Source organism: Cryptosporidium hominis (genome assembly GCF_000006425.1).
Source record: "Cryptosporidium hominis TU502 chromosome 4 CHRO014133, whole genome shotgun sequence".
Classification (NCBI taxonomy): Eukaryota; Apicomplexa; class Conoidasida; order Eucoccidiorida; family Cryptosporidiidae; genus Cryptosporidium; species Cryptosporidium hominis.
Window position 1 is genome coordinate 1 of NW_667464.1, and position 23852 is coordinate 23852.

General features: G+C 32.4%; 13 protein-coding genes across 13 annotated transcripts; 8 read left to right on the plus strand and 5 right to left on the minus strand.

The window, feature by feature from the left end:
- The first annotated feature begins 12 nt into the window (after positions 1-12).
- Chro.40384 (hypothetical protein) lies at positions 13-258 on the plus strand. Its single annotated transcript, XM_663521.1, has 1 exon — positions 13-258. One exon carries the CDS (start codon positions 13-15, stop codon positions 256-258), a length of 246 nt encoding a protein of 81 aa, XP_668613.1.
- A 212-nt stretch (positions 259-470) lies between these two features.
- Positions 471-1070, minus strand: Chro.40383 (hypothetical protein). Its single annotated transcript, XM_663522.1, has 1 exon — positions 471-1070. The coding sequence occupies one exon, from the start codon at positions 1068-1070 to the stop codon at positions 471-473; it is 600 nt and encodes a 199-aa protein (XP_668614.1).
- A 303-nt stretch (positions 1071-1373) lies between these two features.
- Chro.40382 (hypothetical protein) lies at positions 1374-2804 on the minus strand. Its single annotated transcript, XM_663523.1, has 1 exon — positions 1374-2804. One exon carries the CDS (start codon positions 2802-2804, stop codon positions 1374-1376), a length of 1431 nt encoding a protein of 476 aa, XP_668615.1.
- Positions 2805-3783: 979 nt separating this feature from the next.
- On the plus strand, positions 3784-4002 carry Chro.40381 (hypothetical protein). Its single annotated transcript, XM_663524.1, has 1 exon — positions 3784-4002. One exon carries the CDS (start codon positions 3784-3786, stop codon positions 4000-4002), a length of 219 nt encoding a protein of 72 aa, XP_668616.1.
- A 54-nt stretch (positions 4003-4056) lies between these two features.
- Positions 4057-4296, plus strand: Chro.40380 (hypothetical protein). Its single annotated transcript, XM_663525.1, has 1 exon — positions 4057-4296. The coding sequence occupies one exon, from the start codon at positions 4057-4059 to the stop codon at positions 4294-4296; it is 240 nt and encodes a 79-aa protein (XP_668617.1).
- Positions 4297-4482: 186 nt separating this feature from the next.
- Chro.40379 (hypothetical protein) lies at positions 4483-5067 on the plus strand. The annotated part of the gene is made up of 1 exon (XM_663526.1): positions 4483-5067. The coding sequence occupies one exon, from the start codon at positions 4483-4485 to the stop codon at positions 5065-5067; it is 585 nt and encodes a 194-aa protein (XP_668618.1).
- Positions 5068-6199: 1132 nt separating this feature from the next.
- Chro.40378 (41 Kd oocyst wall protein) lies at positions 6200-8425 on the minus strand. Its single annotated transcript, XM_663527.1, has 1 exon — positions 6200-8425. One exon carries the CDS (start codon positions 8423-8425, stop codon positions 6200-6202), a length of 2226 nt encoding a protein of 741 aa, XP_668619.1.
- Positions 8426-10283: 1858 nt separating this feature from the next.
- On the plus strand, positions 10284-12152 carry Chro.40377 (hypothetical protein). The annotated part of the gene is made up of 1 exon (XM_663528.1): positions 10284-12152. One exon carries the CDS (start codon positions 10284-10286, stop codon positions 12150-12152), a length of 1869 nt encoding a protein of 622 aa, XP_668620.1.
- Positions 12153-13096: 944 nt separating this feature from the next.
- Positions 13097-15184, plus strand: Chro.40376 (hypothetical protein). Its single annotated transcript, XM_663529.1, has 1 exon — positions 13097-15184. One exon carries the CDS (start codon positions 13097-13099, stop codon positions 15182-15184), a length of 2088 nt encoding a protein of 695 aa, XP_668621.1.
- A 279-nt stretch (positions 15185-15463) lies between these two features.
- On the minus strand, positions 15464-15742 carry Chro.40375 (hypothetical protein). Its single annotated transcript, XM_663530.1, has 1 exon — positions 15464-15742. One exon carries the CDS (start codon positions 15740-15742, stop codon positions 15464-15466), a length of 279 nt encoding a protein of 92 aa, XP_668622.1.
- Positions 15743-16192: 450 nt separating this feature from the next.
- Chro.40374 (hypothetical protein) lies at positions 16193-18124 on the plus strand. Its single annotated transcript, XM_663531.1, has 1 exon — positions 16193-18124. One exon carries the CDS (start codon positions 16193-16195, stop codon positions 18122-18124), a length of 1932 nt encoding a protein of 643 aa, XP_668623.1.
- Positions 18125-18282: 158 nt separating this feature from the next.
- On the minus strand, positions 18283-19077 carry Chro.40373 (hypothetical protein). The annotated part of the gene is made up of 1 exon (XM_663532.1): positions 18283-19077. The coding sequence occupies one exon, from the start codon at positions 19075-19077 to the stop codon at positions 18283-18285; it is 795 nt and encodes a 264-aa protein (XP_668624.1).
- Positions 19078-20268: 1191 nt separating this feature from the next.
- Positions 20269-21816, plus strand: Chro.40372 (membrane skeletal protein IMC1). Its single annotated transcript, XM_663533.1, has 1 exon — positions 20269-21816. One exon carries the CDS (start codon positions 20269-20271, stop codon positions 21814-21816), a length of 1548 nt encoding a protein of 515 aa, XP_668625.1.
- The last annotated feature ends 2036 nt before the right edge of the window (positions 21817-23852 follow it).

Genomic DNA, 23852 nt, shown 5'->3' on the forward strand with positions numbered 1-23852 from the left:
GAACCTTTTCAGATGTCATGCGGTAATAGAAAGTGCATCCGTATTTCTCATATAGTTTATAAAGAAGGAATTAAAGGATATTCGATCTCGGAAAGAGTTAATCCATACCCAGACTATGTTGATATAGATGAGGCATTGAAACCAAGTTTGGAAGCAATCGATGTAAATGGATTGAATGAAAGCTATTCTCAAAACAATCAGAATACGTATCAAGGAAGTCCTCCTCAAGAAAGTGTAGTAGCTCAACTTCATTATTGAAGAATGAGAAGCACTAAATATTAATTATGAAAAGAGGAGGGGAGCTTTAAATTTCGTAAATAGAGAATCTGATTTTTAATTTCGATTATATAGGATACATTTAGAGTTTAGAAAGATTAAGTTTTAATTTGTAAATATATATACTTATACATTTGAGTTTAAAGTTAGACTATAAATATTTATTTTAGCTAAGAAGTGACTGGTACATATTATTAATGGCTGTACTTATGCCAAGTTTTGAAACCAAATCCATTATCAACCTTTTGGTCTTTATGATAATTTTTGAATTTGAGTCCATCCTCATTATACTTGTAGATATACAAGTGAGACATTAGTGAGTTTACTACTGGTTTACTTTCCGAAGGAGTTTCTGCCAATAAAATTTCATCTCCTCTTGGAAGTTGGAAGTCAAGAATTAAACATTCCTCAATACCAGTCTTTTTGTTTTTAATTTTGATTTTTGCAGGGAATTCTATTCTGGATGAATCTTCAGAAACTCCAAATCCTTGAAATACATTGTTAAAAATTTCTTCGATTACTTTTTTATGCTCAGTTTGAATACTACTGTCAATCATGACCCTTATCCATCGTGATACTCCGTCAGATCCATCAACATGAAATTCTACATTGTCTAAAGATTTAATTGTTTTTTTGTCATCTGCTATTAGTTTTAAGCCAAAAACTTCTCTTGAATTAAATATATACTCTGCGTCTTCTTCATCTTCCCAACTACCTTCTGAGAAATTCTCCTCCTCAGATGTCAAACTTCTCTCTGAATCCTCAGAATAATATGACGAACCATCTGAAACCATGTCTAACAAGAGTTCAAACACTTCTTCAATGTAGATATTTATTAAATTTAGCTGCCCTAATGGTCCTTTTTTATTCTCATTATATACCTCAAGTTTCGATTCCAAACAAATATTACATAAAATGTTCCCGCCAAAATGTAATTTTGCGTCACTTTAAGACATTAAATACAAAGGGGGGAAATACAGTTTTTTAGTGAGAAAATATTTAGATTGAAAAACAATGAAGTAAAAGAGAAGAAAAGGAAGGAATGAGTGGCAAATAAAAATAAAGGGCTCTATTGAGGGAAAATTAGTATATTGTAGTTATAAATTGTTTGGAATAAATACGTTGAATGAATCTTGAGCAGTTGAAATGGTTAAACTTGGGATTTGCTTGTGCCATTTAGCCTCAGCAATATGTTCCTGGCCCATATGTAAGAATAAAAGCTTCTTTGGGATGTTTGTAGTGCCACTTAGAGTGGCATCAGTCTTTGAGTCAGAATTGTCTTCATCAATAACTTCATCATCAATTGCAATATCCCAGAAACTAATGGAGTTATCTAAAGAGGCTGCAAGGAAAACATCTTGATCTTGGTGATGCCAGTCAACAGATAGGATGGGTTCTCTGTGGAAAATGAATGTTTCAAGGGGATCTTTAGTTGAACGAATATCCCATAATTTAATAGTTGCATCATCGCTTCCACTAAGCAAAAGGTTTTCGGAAAATGGATTCCATGAAATGCAATTGACATCGCCATTATGAGAGTTTTCAATAGTCAGTTGGTCTGACTCACTTCTAATATCTACAATGCAAATATTAGAATTAACAAGACCAGCTGCAAAGATACTACTACTATTGCTATCACGCTTCCATTGTATAGCTTCAACACTGGATTGGAAGTTTCCATGGACTGGATTTACACTCCAAGACCCTCCTTGAATAGGCTGCCAAAAACATATATTTCCTTTTCTATCTCCAGAAGCAAATTGAGCAATTTGGTTGGGATTCCAATCCATTGAAAACCCTTCATCCAGGTGTCCATTATATGAAAACTTTGGCTTAATTGTAGATTTCTTTGCAAGGTTTGATGGTTTCAGTGTTTTTGAGTTCAAATTGTCAGTATTTAAGTTATTAATCGATTCTGTTATATCCCACATACAAACTTTTCCAAGCTCTGACCATGTTGATACCAAATTTGGAAGTTGAGGGCAAACCCGAATACGATTAATAGTTCCTTTATGAGGAATTGCTCCCACATTTACAATAGGGTCTTCATCAGCAAAGTTGTCATCATCAGAGTCATCAGAATCACTTAAATCAGAATCACTGTTATCATTTTCGTCTCTGTCTCTTTTGGTTTTGTGCATTCTTGACCATTTCATTAAAAGTATATGGTTATTATCCTCCATATTTGCTTGTGTTCCTGCAACAACATAACATGTATGCGGAAACTGGGTTCTGTTGTCTCCAAGCTTGTCTGGTAAAATATCCAGTGTTAGGCAACTCCATTCAACCAGGCATTTATAGTACATTTTATATGCTTTTGGCTCATATACTAATTCTTGATTTTCGTCACCCTGACCTGGAAGCCAATAATGTTCTTCAATTTCAACATCCTCATCAGCTCCCTCAACAATTTCAGACCCATCTTCAATTTCTTCCCTGATTACTTCTTCTTCGCTTTCTATTTCATCGTCCATCTCTTCTGCAAATTCTCCCTCGACATTCATCATTGCTTCTTGTTTCTCATACATCTCAGATTTAGGTTTGCTAGGAGTAAACTTACTAGGAAGCTCGTCTTCCTCCACTTCAAGATGCTTTCTACCCTATAATTTCAAAAAGTTAATAGTTAGTTAAGGCGTTATATTAAATATATTTTTGAATCAAAAAATCATTTTTTTTTTTCAAATGATTAATTATGAAATTCATCATTTCATTAGTTAGAGGATAATTGAATCAACTTACCTTGGACTTAGTCGCCATTTTTTCTCTTAATACTTCTAACTTCAAATATCTTAGTATTCTATTTTTTTTGGCAAATGATCCAAAAATGTAAAAAAGTTAAACCAGTCAATTTCCGCCACTTTGTTAATTTTTTGAAGGAAATGTCAAACCAAATATTTACCTGTCAAGGTAGCTCGCTGACAGACATCGTGGCGCCATCCATTATTTATTTTGCTTTTTATTAAAATTTTTAACCTTGAAAAAAATTTCTCAAGCTTTTGCATCAGAATGAAGAGTTATCTTAAATTAAGCAAAATAATACATAAAATATAAAAATCTAGAAAACCTTATTTTTTCGTTCTTTACTTTCATTTAATTATATCTCTATCACCCCCACTGTCTATTAACAAGTTTTTATTTGCAAGTTTATAATGTGGATGCAATGCATGCATGCATTAGTACATGCAGAGTAATAAATTGTATATAATACGAAATTATATCACAGGTAAACAAAAGGTATGAAATTTAGAGAAATTGAATTTTAAGGGAAATTTTATAAAGAAAAAAAATTAATAAATTTAAAAATGAACTAAACAAGGATATTTAAGAATGCAAATATATAATTGAAGTAAATAGCAAATATAAATATATATTTATATATAAATTAAAATATTAATAACTGGTTGAAATGGCTGAAGCTGATATGAAATAGAAATTAAGTCTTTTTAAAATAATTATTATGAAGAAACATTGTTTAGCCATTGAATAATAGTCGATTTGCAAACAAAAATGGCTACGAATAATAAACAACCAATGGATACAGTAATGAAAGCACCAATTTCTTGTGATGTTCTAAGCCAAACTTTTGATACATCCATACTTTATGAAGCAGTTAAGAATCCAGAAGGCATAAATAGAGATGAATGGGCAGCACATAAAGGTGAGTTTGAAAAAAATGAAGCAAAGAAAGATAAAACAAAAGAGAAATATTCCCCACTCTTTTTATAATATCTTTGTTTCATTATTCTTGTACATCTTTTACTCATTTTTTGATTCCCAGTTATGGATCTGTTCAAAGACGCTCAGATGGCATGGGGATTTGTTAGCAATGTCTGCCATTGCCCACTTATGAGAGCTCATTTCATGGTATTTAAATGGCAAGAAGATCCAAAGAAGGCTGCACTGCCTTTACCTGCAACTGTTTACATCAAGTCTCTGTTTTTATGGGTGGATTCCCAGATTTCAGATACCAGAATCTTTCCTTTAAAGCCTGGTAAGTTTAAGTTAAATTTTGGAAATTAATTTTTATTCATCCCTCTATCTTCAGGGGTGCCTTTTACTGACGATTTTCAATTAATTGTCAAAAACATATTAAGAAGATTATTCAGAGTTTATAGTCATATTTACTGCCATCATTGGACGCATGTAGAATCAATCACAGCAACAGCTCATGTTAATTATTGCCTTAAGCATTTTGTATATACAGTTATGCTTAATAACTTGTTGGAGTGTAATGAACTTAAACCTTTGGAAGAGTTAGCTAATCATATTATGGAAGAAGGCCTGAATTTTGGACAAAATTCGGTTATCCTTGCGAATAGAATCCAAGAAAAGGATTCTAATCAAGAATGCCAAAAGACTCAAGTAAATTCAGTTCTAGTTAAAGCCGATATTAGTTCCCCTGATACTCATATCCCTTCAACCAACAGTTTAACTGCTGATTCACCCATTTCTGAAGATAGAATTGAAATTTCACACACTATTCCTAACTCTGGAGAAGATTCTACTATTACAAAATCCATCAAAGCCAATATTTCATCTTATCCACAAGATATTTCTAAGACTCAAAATGTAGGAAGAGTTCAGTCCACATGCAGCGATAGTATGTTAATTACTACAAGCAAATCTCGTGCTGATAAGAAAGATAATTCTATTCATTCTAGAAAGATCAAAACTTATCCCTGGACAGAGTTGGCAAAAAAGTTGATTCTATGTACAAAGAGAAAGAAGAAAGATGGCAAATTGTTTAGTAGTGGCTTCTTAACTCCAAAAGCTACTTCAGAAAACCTTTAATATAATGGAAAAAGATGATATTTATCCAACCTATCTGCTTCCATTTTAATTGCATTAAATTCACGCCAGTATATTTCCAAGAATTTGGAATTTTATGGTTATAGGAAAGTCTTCTAAGGTATTAGAACTCTTATTTGAATCATATTTATACTGCGTGAATTTATTGATAATTCTGTGAATAACTTACAAGAAGATTAATAAGGCAAAACTTAATTACTTCAGCAAGTTAGAGGGCATATACACTTCTTACCACTTATTCCAAATACATATATTTGTATGAATAATATAAAATTAAATCACCAGACTTTCCTAGTATTAAACTAAAGTCAACAAATTTACATTCATAAAAAAAAACTATATCAAGACTTGTTAAAAAAAAAACTACTTTGTTAACATTACTTTAGTTTTTCTCGTTATTTACATTAAGACTCAATTCATATTCAGAATCAAAACATAAAATTGATTATTTGAGGGAAATCTAATATATTCAATATATATATTTTAAAATTTTGCTATATTTCATTTTTTCTTTTTTTTCAATACTACAAAATATTAACAGATTACACACAAATTTAAACACTTAATTAAAACTTAAAACCAGAAGATAATTCTGCTGATTATACCTTTAACAGCTACTAATTATAATTTGCAACTAAGAATCTGATTAAATGATACTTTACTAATTTCATTATTACCTTTAAAAACCCCTAATAAACACAAATACTGAACCCTAACTAATGAATAACCCTATTTGAATATTATTGTCCAGTTCTCTTGTCAAAGTAGTTCGAGCTTTATAGAATAACAATGGAATTGTTTAGGTAAAAAACATTAATCTTGATTTGCGTTTTCCTTCCATATCTTGAATAGAATCTAAATCCGAATTAAAACCTCCGTAAGCAAACAGCTTATTATATATTCTCCCGCACGATGGAAAGAAGAATAGCATTAAACTTAACTCTATAAATTCCATTGGAGTAAAAAATAAGTACTTGCCTTTTAAAAAATACTTCCTATTCAAACCCTCTTTTTGCTTATTTTCCTCTACTGTACCTCACGCCAAAGAAATTCCGATAGATGTTTATTTAACAAATTCACTTGAGTAAATTTTATACTACCAAATGACCTTAAATCATCTATGTAGAGCAAAGTTTGATATATTCCTCCTATAATTGGTCAAATAATAACCATGACTGGTTCTAGCACTGCTACTAGCTGTAGTTGTTAATGTTTGACAGGAATCAAAACAATGGTAATTTTGGCCCTTGGCACAGTGGTCATCTGCATGCACGCATTTTCCTCTTACACATGAATTTCTATTTTCATACTGACAATTTTTTGTGGCGGCTTCTTCATAAGAGTTATCGGCCATCTTGGATTTTCTAGCAACTAAAAGTGAATATCTCCAGGCTTTGGCATCTCTCCAAGATCTAGTACAAAACTCAAGAGTAATTGGCTCTTTTTCGATAGATGGAGCAAAATTTGTGCCAGTTGAGGATGGTATATTGGACGGTGAGTCATCATTGAACTCTAAATCAGAAGCGATATAATCCTCAATGACAGATGAGCCAAGATATGAGACTGAAAAGCTAAAACCATTAACACTCTCAGAGATGCTTCCAACAGAAATAATAAGTCCAGGATCAAGCATATGGACAGGGTTCTTTGATTCATTCCTTGGATAATAGAGATATAATGTATCAAGAAGGAATCCATATGGGTCTATAGTCTGGTTATTAATTCCAATATGCACGCTACCATTACCAATGTCGACATTTAAGTTGTTCAGGAAATTATTTCCCAATGGAGAGAATAAGGTATTATCAATTTGGGTCTTATGATCAACGTATTTGACTTCAGTCTTGAGTCCAGATTCATTCGCATTCATAATTCCATCCATCGAGGACTTTGATATATGAGATTTTTTAATAACCCCAAGCACAGGGATAGAATCTCTATTACTTTGGCTTTGAGTTCGACTATGATTATAGCTGTACTTGGAGCTGGATGTAACGCTATTTTTAGAAGAGGAAATTCTGACCTCCCTATATAAACTAAGGCAATCACCTAAAATAGTCTTCTCACTCAATAGTGGAGATGGATAAATTTGATGAGAATCAGAGAGTGATCTAGAACTGATCATTAATGCCCAAAATATATTATTACTTTGTAAAGAGGGTATTATTGGATTACTTCTTTTAATATAAACAAGTCCAAAGATACAATTATCCAGAAATGCCTCATTCGAAAGATTTGAAAGCTGGTTGAGCATGAGTTCTGATAATTGCAGGCTATATTTATGCTGCTTAAGTCTAACATACTCCTCATCTTCCTCTATCGTAGGAGGACAGTTATGATCATATATACACAAAGCACTATCAAAAGGTATCAAAATTTCATCAGCTTCACATCCCATTGAAACGTCTTCAATCTCAGTAAGAGAACAAAATACCTCGGAATCTTGACTATTTTCCGAGCTCTCCATGCTCAAAGTGGGAGAGGTCACCCCAAACCTGGGGTGGCTCTGAGTCATATTCCCAAAAGGAGTATCCTCACACAACTGCTGAATCTGATTGGATTCGCGACAACGACAATCATCGAGCTCCTTTTGCATTAATATCTCATTAAATTGATACTCCTTATCAATTGACAGAGCAGAGACAGCTCTCGTTTCAAGTCCGTCTCTAAGATAATTCAAGTTTCCTTTTCTCTTTGAACTGGCTCTATTTCCCTTTAATTCTCTAGAAACCATCCAAGCCTTACATATCACATTGTATAATCCACGATCCTTTAGAAACCTTTTTTTATTCGAGTTAGATAGTGTTTCAGGACCAACCTCTATGGCTCTTGTCGCAGATTTTTTGAATGGCTTCAGAAAACTCTCCACTATATAATGCAGACATGACTGAGTTGCTTCTATTAACATATTGCTAAATCGGAAATTTTTTGAGTCTTCAGCTTTCGACCGGTATTTTCTGCTCTTTAAGGTCCAAAGAATGATGGCATCCATCCACTTGTCCTTTTCAGTTGGGGTCGATGCTCTAAGTTGATAGTCTCTATGCGGCGTGCTTAGGGTTATTCCAAGCGGGCCATCAGCAAATACATTTTCTACTATCTTAAGATTAATTGATCCACGAGGTTGCTCATCTCTAAAACTGGGTTTTTTTGCCCAATATACCAATGTTCTGTCCTGTTCTAGAAGAGCAAAATACCTACTCTGCCAACCTCTACCTATTACTGGACTCCATTTCTTAAGATATCCAGAAACGTATTCATGCTCAATTAATTCCTGAACCATTGAAGCCGATCTCTCCAGATAATCCGTCTTTAAATTTGACGAATGACTTAAGTCGCCCATCTTGAAATAGATCAAGGAGCTGGGAAGGCTTACTATATATGCATATACTTTGACTTTATATTCTTGGATCAGAAACTAATTGAACAGATAAATATTTGTTGAATGCTTTCTAACCTTTTAACTCCACGTCTCAAAAACTCCTTTTCTCGACAGGCTTTATGCTCATTAAGCTTAAACTTTGCCGTGTTATAAGGCGGACGGGAGCCTGTTTTAGCGGATAAGTAGAGAAAATCTATCTCCAAATTTTACGTTAATATTTCTTTCAAATTCTTCGATTTCTATTTCACTGACTTGGAATTTCCTCTATTCTGCATCCAGGCGCCACACATGGCGCCATTTCCACGTCGAATACTTTAAAAAAAATTAAATAGCAGAATGTGTAAATTTATATAACATTAATTAGCAGTTTATAAGATAAAATGGAGGGATTTTTTTTTTTTTTTTTTTAAATATTTGTAATTCTTGTAAGCATTTAATACTGCAGTAAATTAACGTATTGATTTTATACGTAAGCGGAATTTTTCCTTTTTACATTTGTAAATATTTTGAATTGCAAATCAAAAATATACAATTCTAGACGTATGAGATGAACCTAAACAAATGAATGCATACAAATTCATATTTGACACGTCTTTGAGCTCAAGAAGAAAGTTGTCATTTCAGTTTTAAGTGGGAAAACTTGTCACTAAGCTTAAACTCAATTATACTTTCCCTTGTTTCGTGGTCACCTTCCCCACTTAAATTCCTCCTAGTTTTGTTATCTTTATTATTTTATTAGAACAAACTATTACAAGTCTAGAATCTCAATATAGGTTAAGGACATAAATCACTAAAAACGGAAACCAATATTTTCGAGGAGTAACATCCGTTCTTAAACACGAGTGTCTCTCTAAGTAACTATCCCCTTTCCCATCTCTCTTCTATTGCACACCGACCTGTATTTCAAAAATCTTTCGATGATACAGGCTTCTAATTTGGGAATTTTGTTCAATTTATAAACTCAAAATTCACGAATATGCAAACAAAATTTTGAGTATAAGTCTCTGGAAACTCAAATTTTGTTAATGCAGTAAAGTTACCTCAAAATGGCAAATAGGGATACATATTAAAGCCACGAAGCTTAAATTAGAGAAATCCAGTCTTGATAAATTGAAGTAGAGTTAACCCATTCACCAAACATACCCTCTATTGAATATAACTAACGAGCTTAGATGGACTTATTCTCATAAAATCAATGGGGAATGTTTAAATCCTTCACAAAAATTTTCAAAATAAACTGCATTTTACTATATCTCTCGCTCCCCCCTTTTACTTTTACTCTTTTAATTTTAAGCGGTAACATACTAACTTCAAAGGTCTGGCATGGTTAGGCGGGAATTAAAGAACATAAAAATTGCATGTAATGAATACAGAAAAAAAGAATAAGTAAAAAATAGACTGTGAAAAAACATACAAATTAAATAATAAAAAGGTCGAAGTTAAATACAAACATATATGTACACGCTGTTAAAGCTTTTGAGGAGTTTTTGATGGTTTTATGAGCAAATAGAAAACGTCATACGCGTACTTTTAGATTTAGCTCATGCTACTTAGAAAATAACTCAAAAGGCTTGAATAACACCACAAATTACAAGAATTAGTTCAGTTTAATTGCTAAAAATAGGAAGATAAATATATTATTAATTAGTTATTTAAATAAGGAGAGAAAATTTTTGTATTTGAATAAAAAAAGCTTGGGTTAGAGGCAGATTAAGAAAAATTCAAATTAAGTCAGTTTTTTGTGAAGGTATTTTTTTAAAAAAAATTTCCATAGAAAACACTATAATCAGCTATAAGCAGTTAAAATAAGCCTAAAAAAATGAGTAGTGAATATACTGACGACGGATTTGCGGAAAATGAATACGATAAATATATAGACTACGCAAATGTAGAGCAGTTGGAAGACTCAAACCAAGAGCAGTACTATGATTATGGCGCGGATGACCAGGATCAGTACCAAGAGCAGGAGCAAAGTAATTTAGAGGCAATCCGGACTCGTTTGGCAATGGCTTTGTCAAGTAAGAGTTCTTTTCTTCAAAGTGCAAAATCTTCATTTTCTCAGTTTGACGAAGAGAAAAGGGGTAAATTAAATTATACGGAAACTAAACGCTTGCTTGAGAGGTTGGCAATAAACTTGGAGCTTCCTCCAATAGATGATAAAATGCTTAAAGTAATATTTGCAAAATATGATGTTGGAAAAACAGGCTTTTTAAATTTTGAGCAATTTGCAAAATTCTTTTGGCACTTATTGAATAGTATAAGAGAAAAGTACTACCCAGAAAAGTCGATTTTGGTTACCCGCGACCAATTTGTTCGTAGAACTTCTTTAAAGAAAGCTGATGATATTGAAAGCATATTTAGTTTTGATAAGAAAATTGGAGAGGGTTCATTCGGAAAGGTTTTCTTAGTCAGAGAGAGATGTAGTGGATTAACAAGAGTATGCAAGATAATTGATAGATCTTTGTCTAATATGAGTTTAGAACAAATAGAAGCAGAAGTTGCAGTTTTGAAAAGTTTAGACCATCCAAACATTATTAAAATCTTCGAGGTATACGAAGACAAAGAACACATGTACATTATTATGGAAAATTGTGGAGGAGGGGAACTCTTCGAACGTATACATGAGGCAGTATCTAAAGGTTTCAGACTAAGTGAAAGATATGTAGCACACATAATGAGACAAATAATGGCAGCATTAGCCTATTTTCACTCTAGAAATATAGTACACAAAGACTTAAAGCCAGAAAATATCTTGATGCAAGAGAAATCACACCACTCTTCAATAAAAATTATTGATTTTGGATTAGCAGAAATCTTTAAATCTGTGGATGACCATAGTAATCATGCGGCTGGTACTGTTTTATATATGGCGCCAGAAGTATTTTTACGTGATATTACGACGGAATGTGATGTTTGGAGTGCAGGAGTTGTAATGTACTTTCTTTTAGCGGGGACACTTCCATTCACAGGAAGGAGTATAAAGGAAGTACGAAACAGTGTTTTGAATACCGAGCCAAAGTATGAAGAGGATTGCGTACATATTACTCCAGAAGGAATAGATTTACTACAATTAATGCTTCAAAAAGATCCAGCTTGTAGGCCAACAGCTAGAGAGGTACTTTCACATCCTTGGTTCAGGTATTCAAAATCTAACAATGAACCGATTTGTATCAATAATAGGCTGCTTCATAATTTGAAGAATTATATGAAGCAAAATCAGCTCAAACATGCGTTAGTAAATATGATGGCACACCAATTAAACGTAACTGGACCCCAGATTAAGCAGATAACCAAGGCATTTAAGTCACTAGATCAGGATGGAAATGGTGTTCTTACTCCAGAGGAGCTTATTTCAGGGCTACAATCAGCTGGAGTTCCACAATGGGATATTAATCGAATTGTTCAGTCAATGGACGTCGATGATACAGGATTTATTAGCTATACCGAATTTTTGGCAGCATGCTATGAATGGAGGGACAGCGAACTTGGTGTTATAAGGGCAGCTTTCAATAAAATGGACATTGACGGCGATGGAAAGCTATCAGTGAATGAGTTTGAAAAGGTACTTTGTAGTGGTGACCAAAAGCTTCTTGTTCACAAAGATTGGGATAGTATTATTAAGGCTGCTGATACAAATGGCGATGGAGTTGTGGACTGGAACGAATTTTTGGATTACATGATTAACTAAGAATTTACCAGTTTACCTCTAAATGATCTTTCTTGTTTGTTTGTAAAAAAAACGTTTAGATTATAGGCACTTTTAGCAAAAGTATAAGTATTTGTTATTTCTTTAAATACGATTGGAATATCAATATCTACTTATTAATCAATTCTTAGAGTATTGCAGAATGAAGAAGGGAAAGAAAAGAGAATTTGAAATTTACAAAAATATTATGTAATACCTTAAGCATTCTTAATTCTTCGCTCCTTAACTTGAAGAGTAAGTTCATATTAAGCTTGTATCCTATTGATTCAAAACTTGTAATCTCATTTTCATCAAAAATCTAAATAAGGAGCTAAATACTAAATATTGTGTGTGCATGCATGCAAGTATGAATACATGTATTTTAGAAGCTTAATAACTTTTCAATTCTATTCGAAAATCTTTCTTAAACATCAAAAAACAAATTTAACATCAAAATGGCGGACATAACTATGAGAAGTATTATTGCCTTTTCTATTCAGAACAATTATTCAAAATGACAATTATAGGATTGATAAATTATGAAAATATGATTTTCCCTTTAATATCTGTCAGACCTGAATTTTGCATTGAATTGCCTAATGTGAATTGTAAAAAAATAATAAAATATTGGCGCCATAAGTTTATAGGAATTTTGTAATATTACTACTCTCTGAGTTGGAGCGCCCTTTTGTATATAAAAATTGTAAAGGCTGACAAGTCTGAATTTAAAATAGGAAAAAGTGGTTTAAAAGTTTAATATAAGAAGCGTAGCTGTAGATTTGTAAGTGGAAAGTTAGACTTCTTGCGGTTTTATGTTCTGGTAGCCTCATTAAATAAGCACATGGCTGATAGCTGCGGGATTATCAAGTGAACTAACTAGAGTATATAAGACTTTAATAATCTTTTTTTTTATGGTAATATTGGAATTATTATTTTACTAGGTAAGCATGGAAATTGAAGAAAAGTACGAAAGAGCAAGAAGAGCCACTCAGTTTGCAAAATGGTCGGATAATGCGGATACTCTAACAGGATTACCTATTTTAGATAACAAGAGAAAAGGGTGGCATATTCCTGCAAACAATGTAAATAAGAAGGCAAAACAGGATCTGGAAGGAAATAATACGGGGAAAAGTCAAGAAAATATGCAAATTCTTTCAAAAACTGAGTTGAGACGTTTAAAAGATCTAAAAAAAAAGGAAGCTGCTAAGTTAAAGAAAATTAAACAGAATAAAGTTAATGACAATGACGATAACTTTAATAATGAAATTGTTTCAATAAAAAGACCAAAAGATGTTGCAAAAATTTGTGATTTGGTAATGGCTGACCCAGAAAATAATATTGAATTGCTCACAGTACTTTTAGAGTATTGCGAAAAAAATTGGAATTCAAGTAATTTAAATAAGAGTACGGTGAATTTCCCGATTGAGCTTTGCATTATTTCTCTTGTGATAGTTGTGAAAGATCTTGTTCCTGGATATAAGATTTCAAGTCAAATAATTGGTTTAGAAGGTGCAGGTTCTGATGCTTCAAATGATAAAGTAAGTCTCAGAAAAGAAACTCAAAAAATACACTCTTTTGAGAGGAAAATTCTCAATATTTATAAGAGAACATGCCTTCTACTAAGGAAAATACTTGGATTTGGTGGTAAAAATAGTACAATCATCACTAGAAACAAATCTGCCATTTTAAGGTCAACGATGGATTTACTTGATGCGACGTATCACTTCAATCACCATACCATATTACTTAGAATGATTATATTATTTTTAATGTCAGGAAATGAAGAGGATCTTCAAACAAGATCTTGCCTTTCTTACTGTTGTGAAGGATTAACAAACATATTAACAAACGATGCATCTCTTGAAACAGGAGTTGAAGCAGTGAATATGATACATGAGACTTTATTTAACAGAAAGAGTAAGAAGAATGCCACAAATATGTTCACACTTTCAAAATGGATTCTTATACCTTTCACTAAATATGCTCCTTGGCATAGAATAGAGGAGTCAAGGAGTGAATTTAGGAGGATTTTTGGTCCAAACACCAACACCATTAGCAAGGAAATTATTGATGAGATCCAACAGACAAGTACAACTAGAGTAAAGGTTGAGATACTTATAGAAAGAGAGGAACAAATTTTAAAGCACCTTTTCACGTTTTACTCGAAAGTTTTACTTTTGGATCTGGATGAACTTGAACATGTTTATCTAGGAATATCTCAGTATAGTAATAGGATAAGCTTGAAGATAAGATCTGAGTTAATTGAAATTATAAAAGGAAAACTCTATAAGAGTGATAATCTAAAATGGAAAAGTTTCGTAATGGTACTTAAATGTTGCTTTTCTTTACTTCAAAGAGGAAACCAACTTAATGAGCAACAACTTGAAGATAATTCTTGGATTTTGAGATATCTTGTTTTAAGACTTGAGAAAGAACATTTAAAAATAAAGAATATTCTCAATTCTCCTAAGGAAGCTGATTCTAATTACTTGAAAGAGATGAGTATTTCCCTTCAGGATAAAGAGCTACCAACAGTCATTCTTAATACAAGCATTTTTTCGAGTTCTAATTCGAGTTATCTTTACCGTCTTATAATTGTTATCGCAGAAATTTCACTCGTATTGTGCAAATCTGGTGAAGTTGATTCGAGTATTTTCTTAATTAAGCTTTGTGGTCAAATAATTATCAAATTTCCGAAGCTTAGAGTTCTTTTAGATCCAGAAGGCATTCCATGTAATGACTTCCCAATTGATGCAAATTGTATATTATCTGCATGGCAATACCAAGAAGTCTCTTTATATTATATTTTTAACGAAATAATAGAGAATAATAATTCAAACGCAACACTTAAATTGGGTTGCAATATGCTTCTATCTGAATCTGCTGATAATACTGTTCGAAAAAATGCGGTTATTTCAATAAAGAGATATTTTGGTAGAAAAGAAACCTTCCCTGCTGGCGATGATGAGCCCTCAAAAAGCGCTATTGAAGAGCTCAAGCCATTATATTATATTTTGAAACTAGTTAATATGTAAATCAGTTTCTGCTTAATTATAATAATTTATCTAGTTTACTTCTTTCTATTAATTATTGACTTTTGTAGAAATGGTAATATATTATCAATATCTTCCTGAATATCTAGACATAAATCAATTGGATAGTCCCTTTCTATCCTATTTGATCTGTATAGCTCATAACTCAACATTTCATAAAAATTGTTTGGGTCAATCTTTTCTTTATAGATTCCCTAAAATTTTATTTTGTTAAATGTTTTTCGTTGTTGATTCAAGGGGCAATTTATTCAATGTATTTCCCTAGAATAATATTTTTAAACTTACATTTTCATTTCTGATTTTAACATATAATTTTTCATTGCTTGTATTTGCTTCAATTATATTTGAAATTTTGCTTTCCTGAATTGAAGGTTTGGAGTCTAATAGTTCATTTGACTTTCGCTCATTCTGAAAATACTCAATGCTCTCTTCATTGTTTTCATTCAGTTCTAAATTACTAACTTCTTGCATACCATTGAATTCACTGGTTTCATCCTCGAGCTCCTCATTTATTTCTTGCTGTATTGGTTGATCTTCCATTATTTTTGATTGCTACTTTGAACAAATCTAAATAATTCTATGGTTAGAAAAAAGAAGATTTTTAGGTTCACCCAAAAATAATGTGGATGATATTTTCAGTAATTGATTAATTTCAGATTGTTTTACAAGCTCATTAATAGAATAAATTTGAATGCTTTCAATTTCAACTATACTTCGACTCAAAATATTAACAGCGTCTCTTTCTCAGCTTCTTTTTAACGCATAAACGTAATTATGTCCACAAAGATTTTGCATGCGTTTTTCATTGCGTTTATACCGGTATTTACATGCGCGTTGGGGGGCGGGGAGGGGAAGGGAGGGGCTAGGAGTCATTTTAAATAACACGTCATTGCATTATAAAAATAAAAAGAAATTAGACAGAAATGGAAAGAACATAAAATTTGGCATACAAAATTTGACGGGCCATTGAAAAATAATTGTTAATTTTAAATGAGCAAATTTGAAGAAAGAGTGACAAAAGTCCTAATAGAAAAATGTGGAAAGTTACAAAGTTTAAGGCCATTAATATATGGAACAGCTGGATTCAGAATGAATTATGAGGAGAACCCACATAGAGTAGAACAAGTGGCCATGATTTGCACAATAATTGCTTGCCTAAGAAGTATTCTGGAACAAAAATGGGTAGGGGTTGTAATAACAGCATCGCATAATCCAATTCAAGATAATGGAGTGAAGATTGTGGATGTTACAGGAAGTATGCTGAACAAAGATTTTGAGCAAATTTGCTTTAATGTGGTAAACCATGATTATGCGAGCAATCCAGTGAGAGTATTGATGCGTTATTTCAAGGAGAAGTTGGCATTAGGAGATGATGACCTAAACAAAATAGAACTTTCAAAAGCAAAACTAATAGTAGGTTTCGATACTAGGCCATCATCAAAATATATTCTAGAGTCTATTGAGAGATTTACATCAGAATTCGGAATCTCGAGATTTTTAAACTTTGGATTTACGACTACTCCGCAGTTACATTTCATGGTAGCATTTGCAAATGGATTGATCATCGACAGAGTTCCAATTGTTATTAAAAAAACTATAATGTTCGAAAATCTCATTAAAGACTTGGAGAAATGTAGCAACCTAAATAAGAGTGAAATAGTCTCATCGTTCTTTGAGGTTTACTTTGCCTATCATGAATATTACTTTAAACAGTTAGTGAATTTGATACAAAATGATGATCACTCATTCCTTTTTACTCAAAATAGCCATCTTTTTTTTAAGGCAAAACCCAACAAAATTGAAAAGTACAAGATAAATGAAAATGGGATCTTGTTGGTAGATGTGGCGAATGGTGTAGGAAAATACCACGCTGATAGGGTTTCAAAGATACTATCTTATGCTGGTTTGAATCTAAAAATGATTAACTGCGATAATCCTGAAAAACTTAATGATGGCTGCGGAGCAGAACATATTCAAAAAAATACCCTCCCTCCTGTTGGATTCTATTCTTACCAAGATTATGATTCAGATAAAGTTGACTATGTTGCGGCTTTTGATGGGGATGCTGACAGATTGATATACTTTGTACCTAATCATTTTCATAAAAATGATAATTCTGAAATTTTTTTGATTGATGGAGATAGAATTTCAGCATGTTATGTTCTTGTGGTTGTTACCCTATTAAGTCAATCCATAAGAGAGATAACAGTTGAAACAGACACAATTCCCACTTTGAGTTTAGGTGTAATCCAAACAGCATATGCTAATGGAGCTAGTACCAAGTACCTAAATGATTTACTTAGTGCATTAAATCCAAAATATTTCAGATTTTCTATTAACTGTGTCCCAACTGGAGTTAAGCATCTCCACAGAAAAGCAGAAGAATATGACATTGCAGTATATTTCGAGGCAAATGGCCATGGGACTGTAATTCACAGAGAAGACAAGTTAAAATCATGGGTTGAAGAGATGTCAAAATTTGGGATAAATAATAATTCATGCAGATTATTAACTTATTTCCTGAATTTGTTCAATCCTGTAATTGGAGATGCAATCTCGGATATGCTTGCATTTGAAGTTGCAAGAAAATTTGTACAAGCCAGATTTGGCTGCAAATTTTCTATGCGCCTTTATGACGATCTTAATGTCATTCAAGATAAAGTCTATTTAAATAGATGCGACCTCGAGACTCTAATATGTGATAAAGAAACAGAGAAATTTCTGGTTGAACCAAAAGCAATACAGGAAAGCATTGATAATTATATCTCAAATTTGAACGATAATTATTCCAGAGCATTTATAAGACCATCAGGCACTGAGGAAGTTGCAAGGGTATATGTAGAATCACTAACATTAGAAAGAGCAAAAGATATTATGGGATTTATCAAGGATCTACTCATCAAGTACTTTTCTAGAGATTAAATTATTATATATAAGCCTCCGACAAAAAAGTATTTATATTAACATATAAATAATTAACTAAATATTAAATACAACAAGTTTTGACAATCTATTCTTTTATTATTTTTTTTCATTTGTCTTAATTTCGGTATTCAGAGTAGAAACACAACAAATTTCGTTTACTCTTGAGGCTCTTGTTGTACACTGCCCTGCTGTTGCATCATTTGCATCATATTTTGTTGGTTTAATGCAGCAGCCATGGATGCTTGCTGAGCCATTTGCTCTAAAGCTGCGACTGGATTTGGTAATGGCTCATTAGGGTCGTGAAGGTATTTTTGGAGAAGTTCTGGCTGATCATATAGACCAATTGGCACAGGTTTTTCAATTGTTCTCTTAACTGGAATTGGAATTGGAATGTCTTTATAGATCGCCTCAATCTTTGGACATAGTATATCTTGAATAATTTGCAATTCCATTGGAACAGGAACTGCTCTATCTATCAGAATAGGAACAGGAATAGCAGAGTAAAATGCAATAGGAACTTCTACTGGTTTTGGGACTTGACGATATTGCGTAACAATATCTAATTGTTTCTTTTCCACCGGACTTATTGGTCTTGATTGGTTTCTGCTTCTTGAAGTGACCTCCACTCTCTCAACCTCGATCAGCTTTTCCTGTACAACAACTTGGGGAACTTCAACAACTTTCTCAACAACTTTATATTTTGGAACTTCAACAATTTTCTCCTTAACGACTGGCTTCACTACATGTACCTCTCTTTCTTGAATCACCTCCTTTGTTTCATATCTGATCTTCTCTTGTACTACAGGGATATTCACAGCTGAATATTTTTCATGGAAATGCAATTCTGGCACTTCAACTATGTTACTTTCAACTTTATTAGATTGACGATCAGTTAATCCTGATTCTGAATCTCTATCGGTTTGTCCACCATTATTCTTCTTTGCTGGCATCTTTAATTCCTATTATCACTTATTATTTTCTAAATATATAATAATTACCTAATTCAATATAAAGTTGGAATTTTCCCCCTAATTATTTTTTTCTTCGCACACGATCTTTAATTCAAACCTTAAAACTTATTGTTTTGCTTTTCTCCTACTCAAATACCGCTAGTATTTTCTGATTTTCTATTAATCAGATTATCGCATTTATTATACTATTCAACTGATTATAATATACTTACATTATCATACATATATTACTTTACAATATATACGTACGCACATGCTATCACAGTTCTTCACGTCTCGTCTACAACAAAGTAAATTTATATTTTTCAATAATTATTGAAATATAAGTGATAAATCACAAATAAAGTGCAACATTGAATGTACAAAAAGTTATTGTTAGATTATTATAGCTATTAGTTTGAGAAATGAATTAATTGCGAACACAATAATTCTCCTTATTATTTATTTCTAAATTTTTAATATATCATTAAAGCAGGCAGATTATTTAAAATAGCGCCATCCCACATGCAACATTTTTGCATGGACAACTCTGGCATGCAATGGAGAAAATTTGATTCTCCGTTTGAATGTTGTTAATATTGCATTGAATAGTTAATGTTATTAACAATATAGCTCTTTGATAAGTTTTTAGCTCTATGTTACAGGTGCATGATTAAGAAACGTTAGTTTTAGAAACAAGAGAAAGCGGTCATAATTGATGGCACTCTCGTATAAGATTTGCAAATTTATCTTGCTGAAAGAACATCTACATTTCTAGAATTTCGAATTATGCTATTCTTGTATTATCCTCTGTCATAATGTTGTCTAGAAACGGGGAATCAAAGTTGCAATAATAGGAAAAAAAATTCAGAAGGATAAATAAAATACTAAACATTACATTTACACAATAATTCTAAGAATAACTAATGAATCAGGTAACAAATGTTTGTTATTAAACTCCAATAACAACTTTAGCTATTTCCGAAATAATTTTAAAGATCATATACAAGACATGGCGGTAAAGTGCTCTTTATTTAATTGTGAGATAATTGGGATCAAAAATTTAATAAAGCATGACGTAGAGTTTGTGTGCTATATGGAAATTCATTATGTCTATGTCTAATACATGTATTAAAAAAATAGCAGGAGAGAATAAGAGATATAAGAGGACAAGGGAAAAATAGAATTAAGATGAGTAATAGTGAGCGTTCAGGTCAGACCTCGGGACGTGAGCACCATGCTCGCTTTGCTGAAGATGAAGTTCAGGAGCAGCGATATGTGGTTCCATCGCTCCAAATCCCGGAAGAAAGCTCGACAAGTGGCGTAGCTGAGGGAGGAATACCTTTAGTTAAGTTGGTAGAAACTGTAGTACCAGATGTTGAAGTTAAGGAAGTAGTGAGAACAGTTCCACGTATAGTTCCTGAATATAGAGAGAAAGTTGTGGAGGTTCCAGTAATTAAGACAGTGGAAAAAATTATTGAGGATCCCGTTGTGAGGTATAACGTTAAATACGTTCCAAAAGAGGAGATTGTTGAGAAGGTTGTAACCAAACCTGTTGTGGAGTATAAAACAGTTGAGAAGATTGTAGAAAAGGTGACATATGTAGAGGAACCAGAAAAACCTTTTATTAACGCCCCTGAATCACTCCCAATTTTCCCACCAAACCCTATTGAAATTGATGAGAACACTGTTGTTAGCATCACAAGAGTTGCAGTAGGAGACGCTGTTCCATCTTTGATTGAACTTCCCGTGCCATACATGGTCCCAAAGCCCTTTGTTGTTCCAGTCCATGTTCCAGTTTTGGAATTCCGTGATCATTTTGTTCCAATTCCAGTAAGAAAGCGAGTAGTTCCAAAGTTTAAGATGACTGAGGAAGTATACGAGGTGGAATGTGTAAGAGAAGTTCCCTATTTTGTGTATGAAGATATTATCAAACCAGTACCTGTTGATGTTGAATTTGGAAAGAGAGAGAGAGAGATGGATGTTCACTTGATGAATCCCGCAGAATTATCACAGGCTGACTTCCATGCTATGTGGATGAGGGTTAATGCAGATTTATTAGAAGAAAGAAGAGTTTTAGTTGGCGAGATGGAAATTGATAGGATGATTACACCATACCGTGAGGCAATGGATGGTATTGACTCCAACCAGGAACCAAGCCTAGAACGTATGCAGAGCTTTGAAAGACAAATGAACTTGCAAAGACAATTGTGGGATCCTTTACCAATGTCTCCAGGAAATCCATTAATGATGACATATTTACAAAACCAATGGATTCTTACACCTACTATTCAAACTCAAGAAATGTATACTCAAGAATTCTTTATGCTACAACAACAGGCTGTATATAATTTGGTAACCGGTGCACCTCAGCAGGTTAACTTAGCACCACACCAAATCTCATTATGTGGATGTGAAGCTGCTGCTGGAGTTGTTGATATTGATTCACTTCCTTCTGGAGCTCAGAATCTAATTAGAGGACTTGAATCTAAAGAAGTTGTCAATGTTGACACATTAGGTCCAATGGATCAAACACCTATTGTCACTTATCCAGTTCAACAATGTATTCCAATGGCAGTCTTAGGCGCTGCTCCTCTAAGCATGCCAAAGGATATTATTCCAATAAAGCCTGAGGCTATTGAAGCATCGCATCACGATGGTTTCTCAATAACTTCAATGTGCTGCAATGCAAGTGAGAATCCAAAGGAAGAGGTAAATTCTGAAAGTTTGGAACAATAAGGCATTACAATGATTCCTTGCCTCAATTATTAAACCTCATGAATAGTAGAGAATCTTTATTATACGATGCTCTTGACTTTCTTTGTTTATATTAGAATGTTTACTTATCTCATTTTAATGAGGAAAAATAGAAGGGATAGAAAGAGACCAAGCTGTCGAAGTAGTGCTTAATATTCGCAAGATAAGAATATCTGAATTTACGTTGTATGCACAAATGCAATAATATTGATCTCACTATAGTGGTGCGGTTATTACTATTCTGTTGTAATTATATTAAGAAACGATAAAATTTTTCTCACCATCTTATAAGGAAGGTATTATTATTATATTATTTTTTTCAACTTAAGAATGAAAAGTATAATGAAAAAATCAAAAAAGGATTTCTAATTTACGGGAAAGGCAATGCTTAAGATACAAGGAAAATTTGGCAAGAGATATTGCAGGAAGGGAAAAGAGAGGATGGATGACCTTTTATTTATTATGTATTCCCGGAATACATAATACTACCTTTAATCTAAAGTTTAGGTTTTTCACTTATTTCTAGAATTCTACTAAGATCTATTTGCATGTTTTGACTCGTTGTTATTCAAAGTTTCTGTTACCATTTCAGTATTTCGCTATTAAAACTTTCTATTAAGTTTAATACGTAATTTTTAATAATTGTTGCATCATCAATTCTACGTTAAAATAGGTACTAAAAAAAAAAACTAAACTTACTTTGGACGTACCGCCAAATCAATTTACCTCTGAAAATTAATCAAAGATTGTGAGAACCCCACAGAGTTCAACAAGTGAATTAATTGCAGTAAAACAGCTTGAAGAGAATGAACTTTGATCCTTTGTTTTTATTTAAGATACTCGGTTGTTGTAGGGTAAGTAAGTTAAGTAGAACTTCCAAAATAGTTGGGTAGTTGAAATTCAAGGATCTATTACTAATGAATAAAAAAATTTTAGGATCCTCCGGTTGAAGTTGCACAGCCTTCATGGTGGGAAGAAATAAGAGTAGAAAAGAATAGTAGACCAAATTATCAGTAGGAGGAAAGTTTTGATGTTAATAGTTTAATAATTTGAAAGGTTAATTTTAAACTAAAAGTTTTTTTTTTCGGTTTATTCTACTCAACACATTAATAAAGCAACTTTTATTTATTTTCTAAATAATGTATATAACTCGTTTGTATGCGTATCTAACTGAGTTTCTATATATATTTTGTAGTATTTATTATTAATCAAATTTTATAATTTTGAGCAGGCTTGAAGATAATCTAGTAATGTAAAGAACAACAGATAAACAAAAGATCATGTATAGCTGTAAGCACCAAAAATATTCCTAATTTTTTTAAAGTGATTTTTACTATAGTTTTTGGTTAATGATTTAAATAATTGGCTCACACAGATAATGCATGCGAATAACAATTATCATTAGTAAGATGGAGTAATTCATTATAAAAGACCAAATCCAAAATAGGATTAACTATTTGTAAGTTTACTGATAAGTCACGAAAAAATATTGTCGTCGTCTTTAATAACTTGTATGCTTATATTTAATATTAAAAAAAATTAAAAAAAAAAAGATGAATTCTTTATGAAGAAAATGTAAGAACTAGAAACTAAAGCTATCAGAATCCATTATAATCGGCTCCAAAATATACTTTTGAGAGGAAAATTAACTAAAAAAAAATTGTATAATTTTTTACCCATCGCGAAATCCCATACAAACATCATATCGAGCAGTGTTGGCGCCTTAGCTTCTCGACAAGAGGCAAGACGTTAAAATCATTAATTGCAAGTAACGGTATAATTTTAGATTACAGATCATTAGAAAAAAGTAGAAAAAGATTATCAAGAGAGATTGTAATGATAATTAGCCTGCAAATATATCATTATATGAAGAGGTAAAATTCAAGCTTTTAGTGAGTATAAAGTGGTTAAGTACTATAATTAAATCTTTGTGATGCAAAAGTTATAAAGATCAAGGTAACAGAATAGAAAAAAAGTATCGAAAAAGTGAGTCAAAGTTTCAGCAAATTGATAAGGTG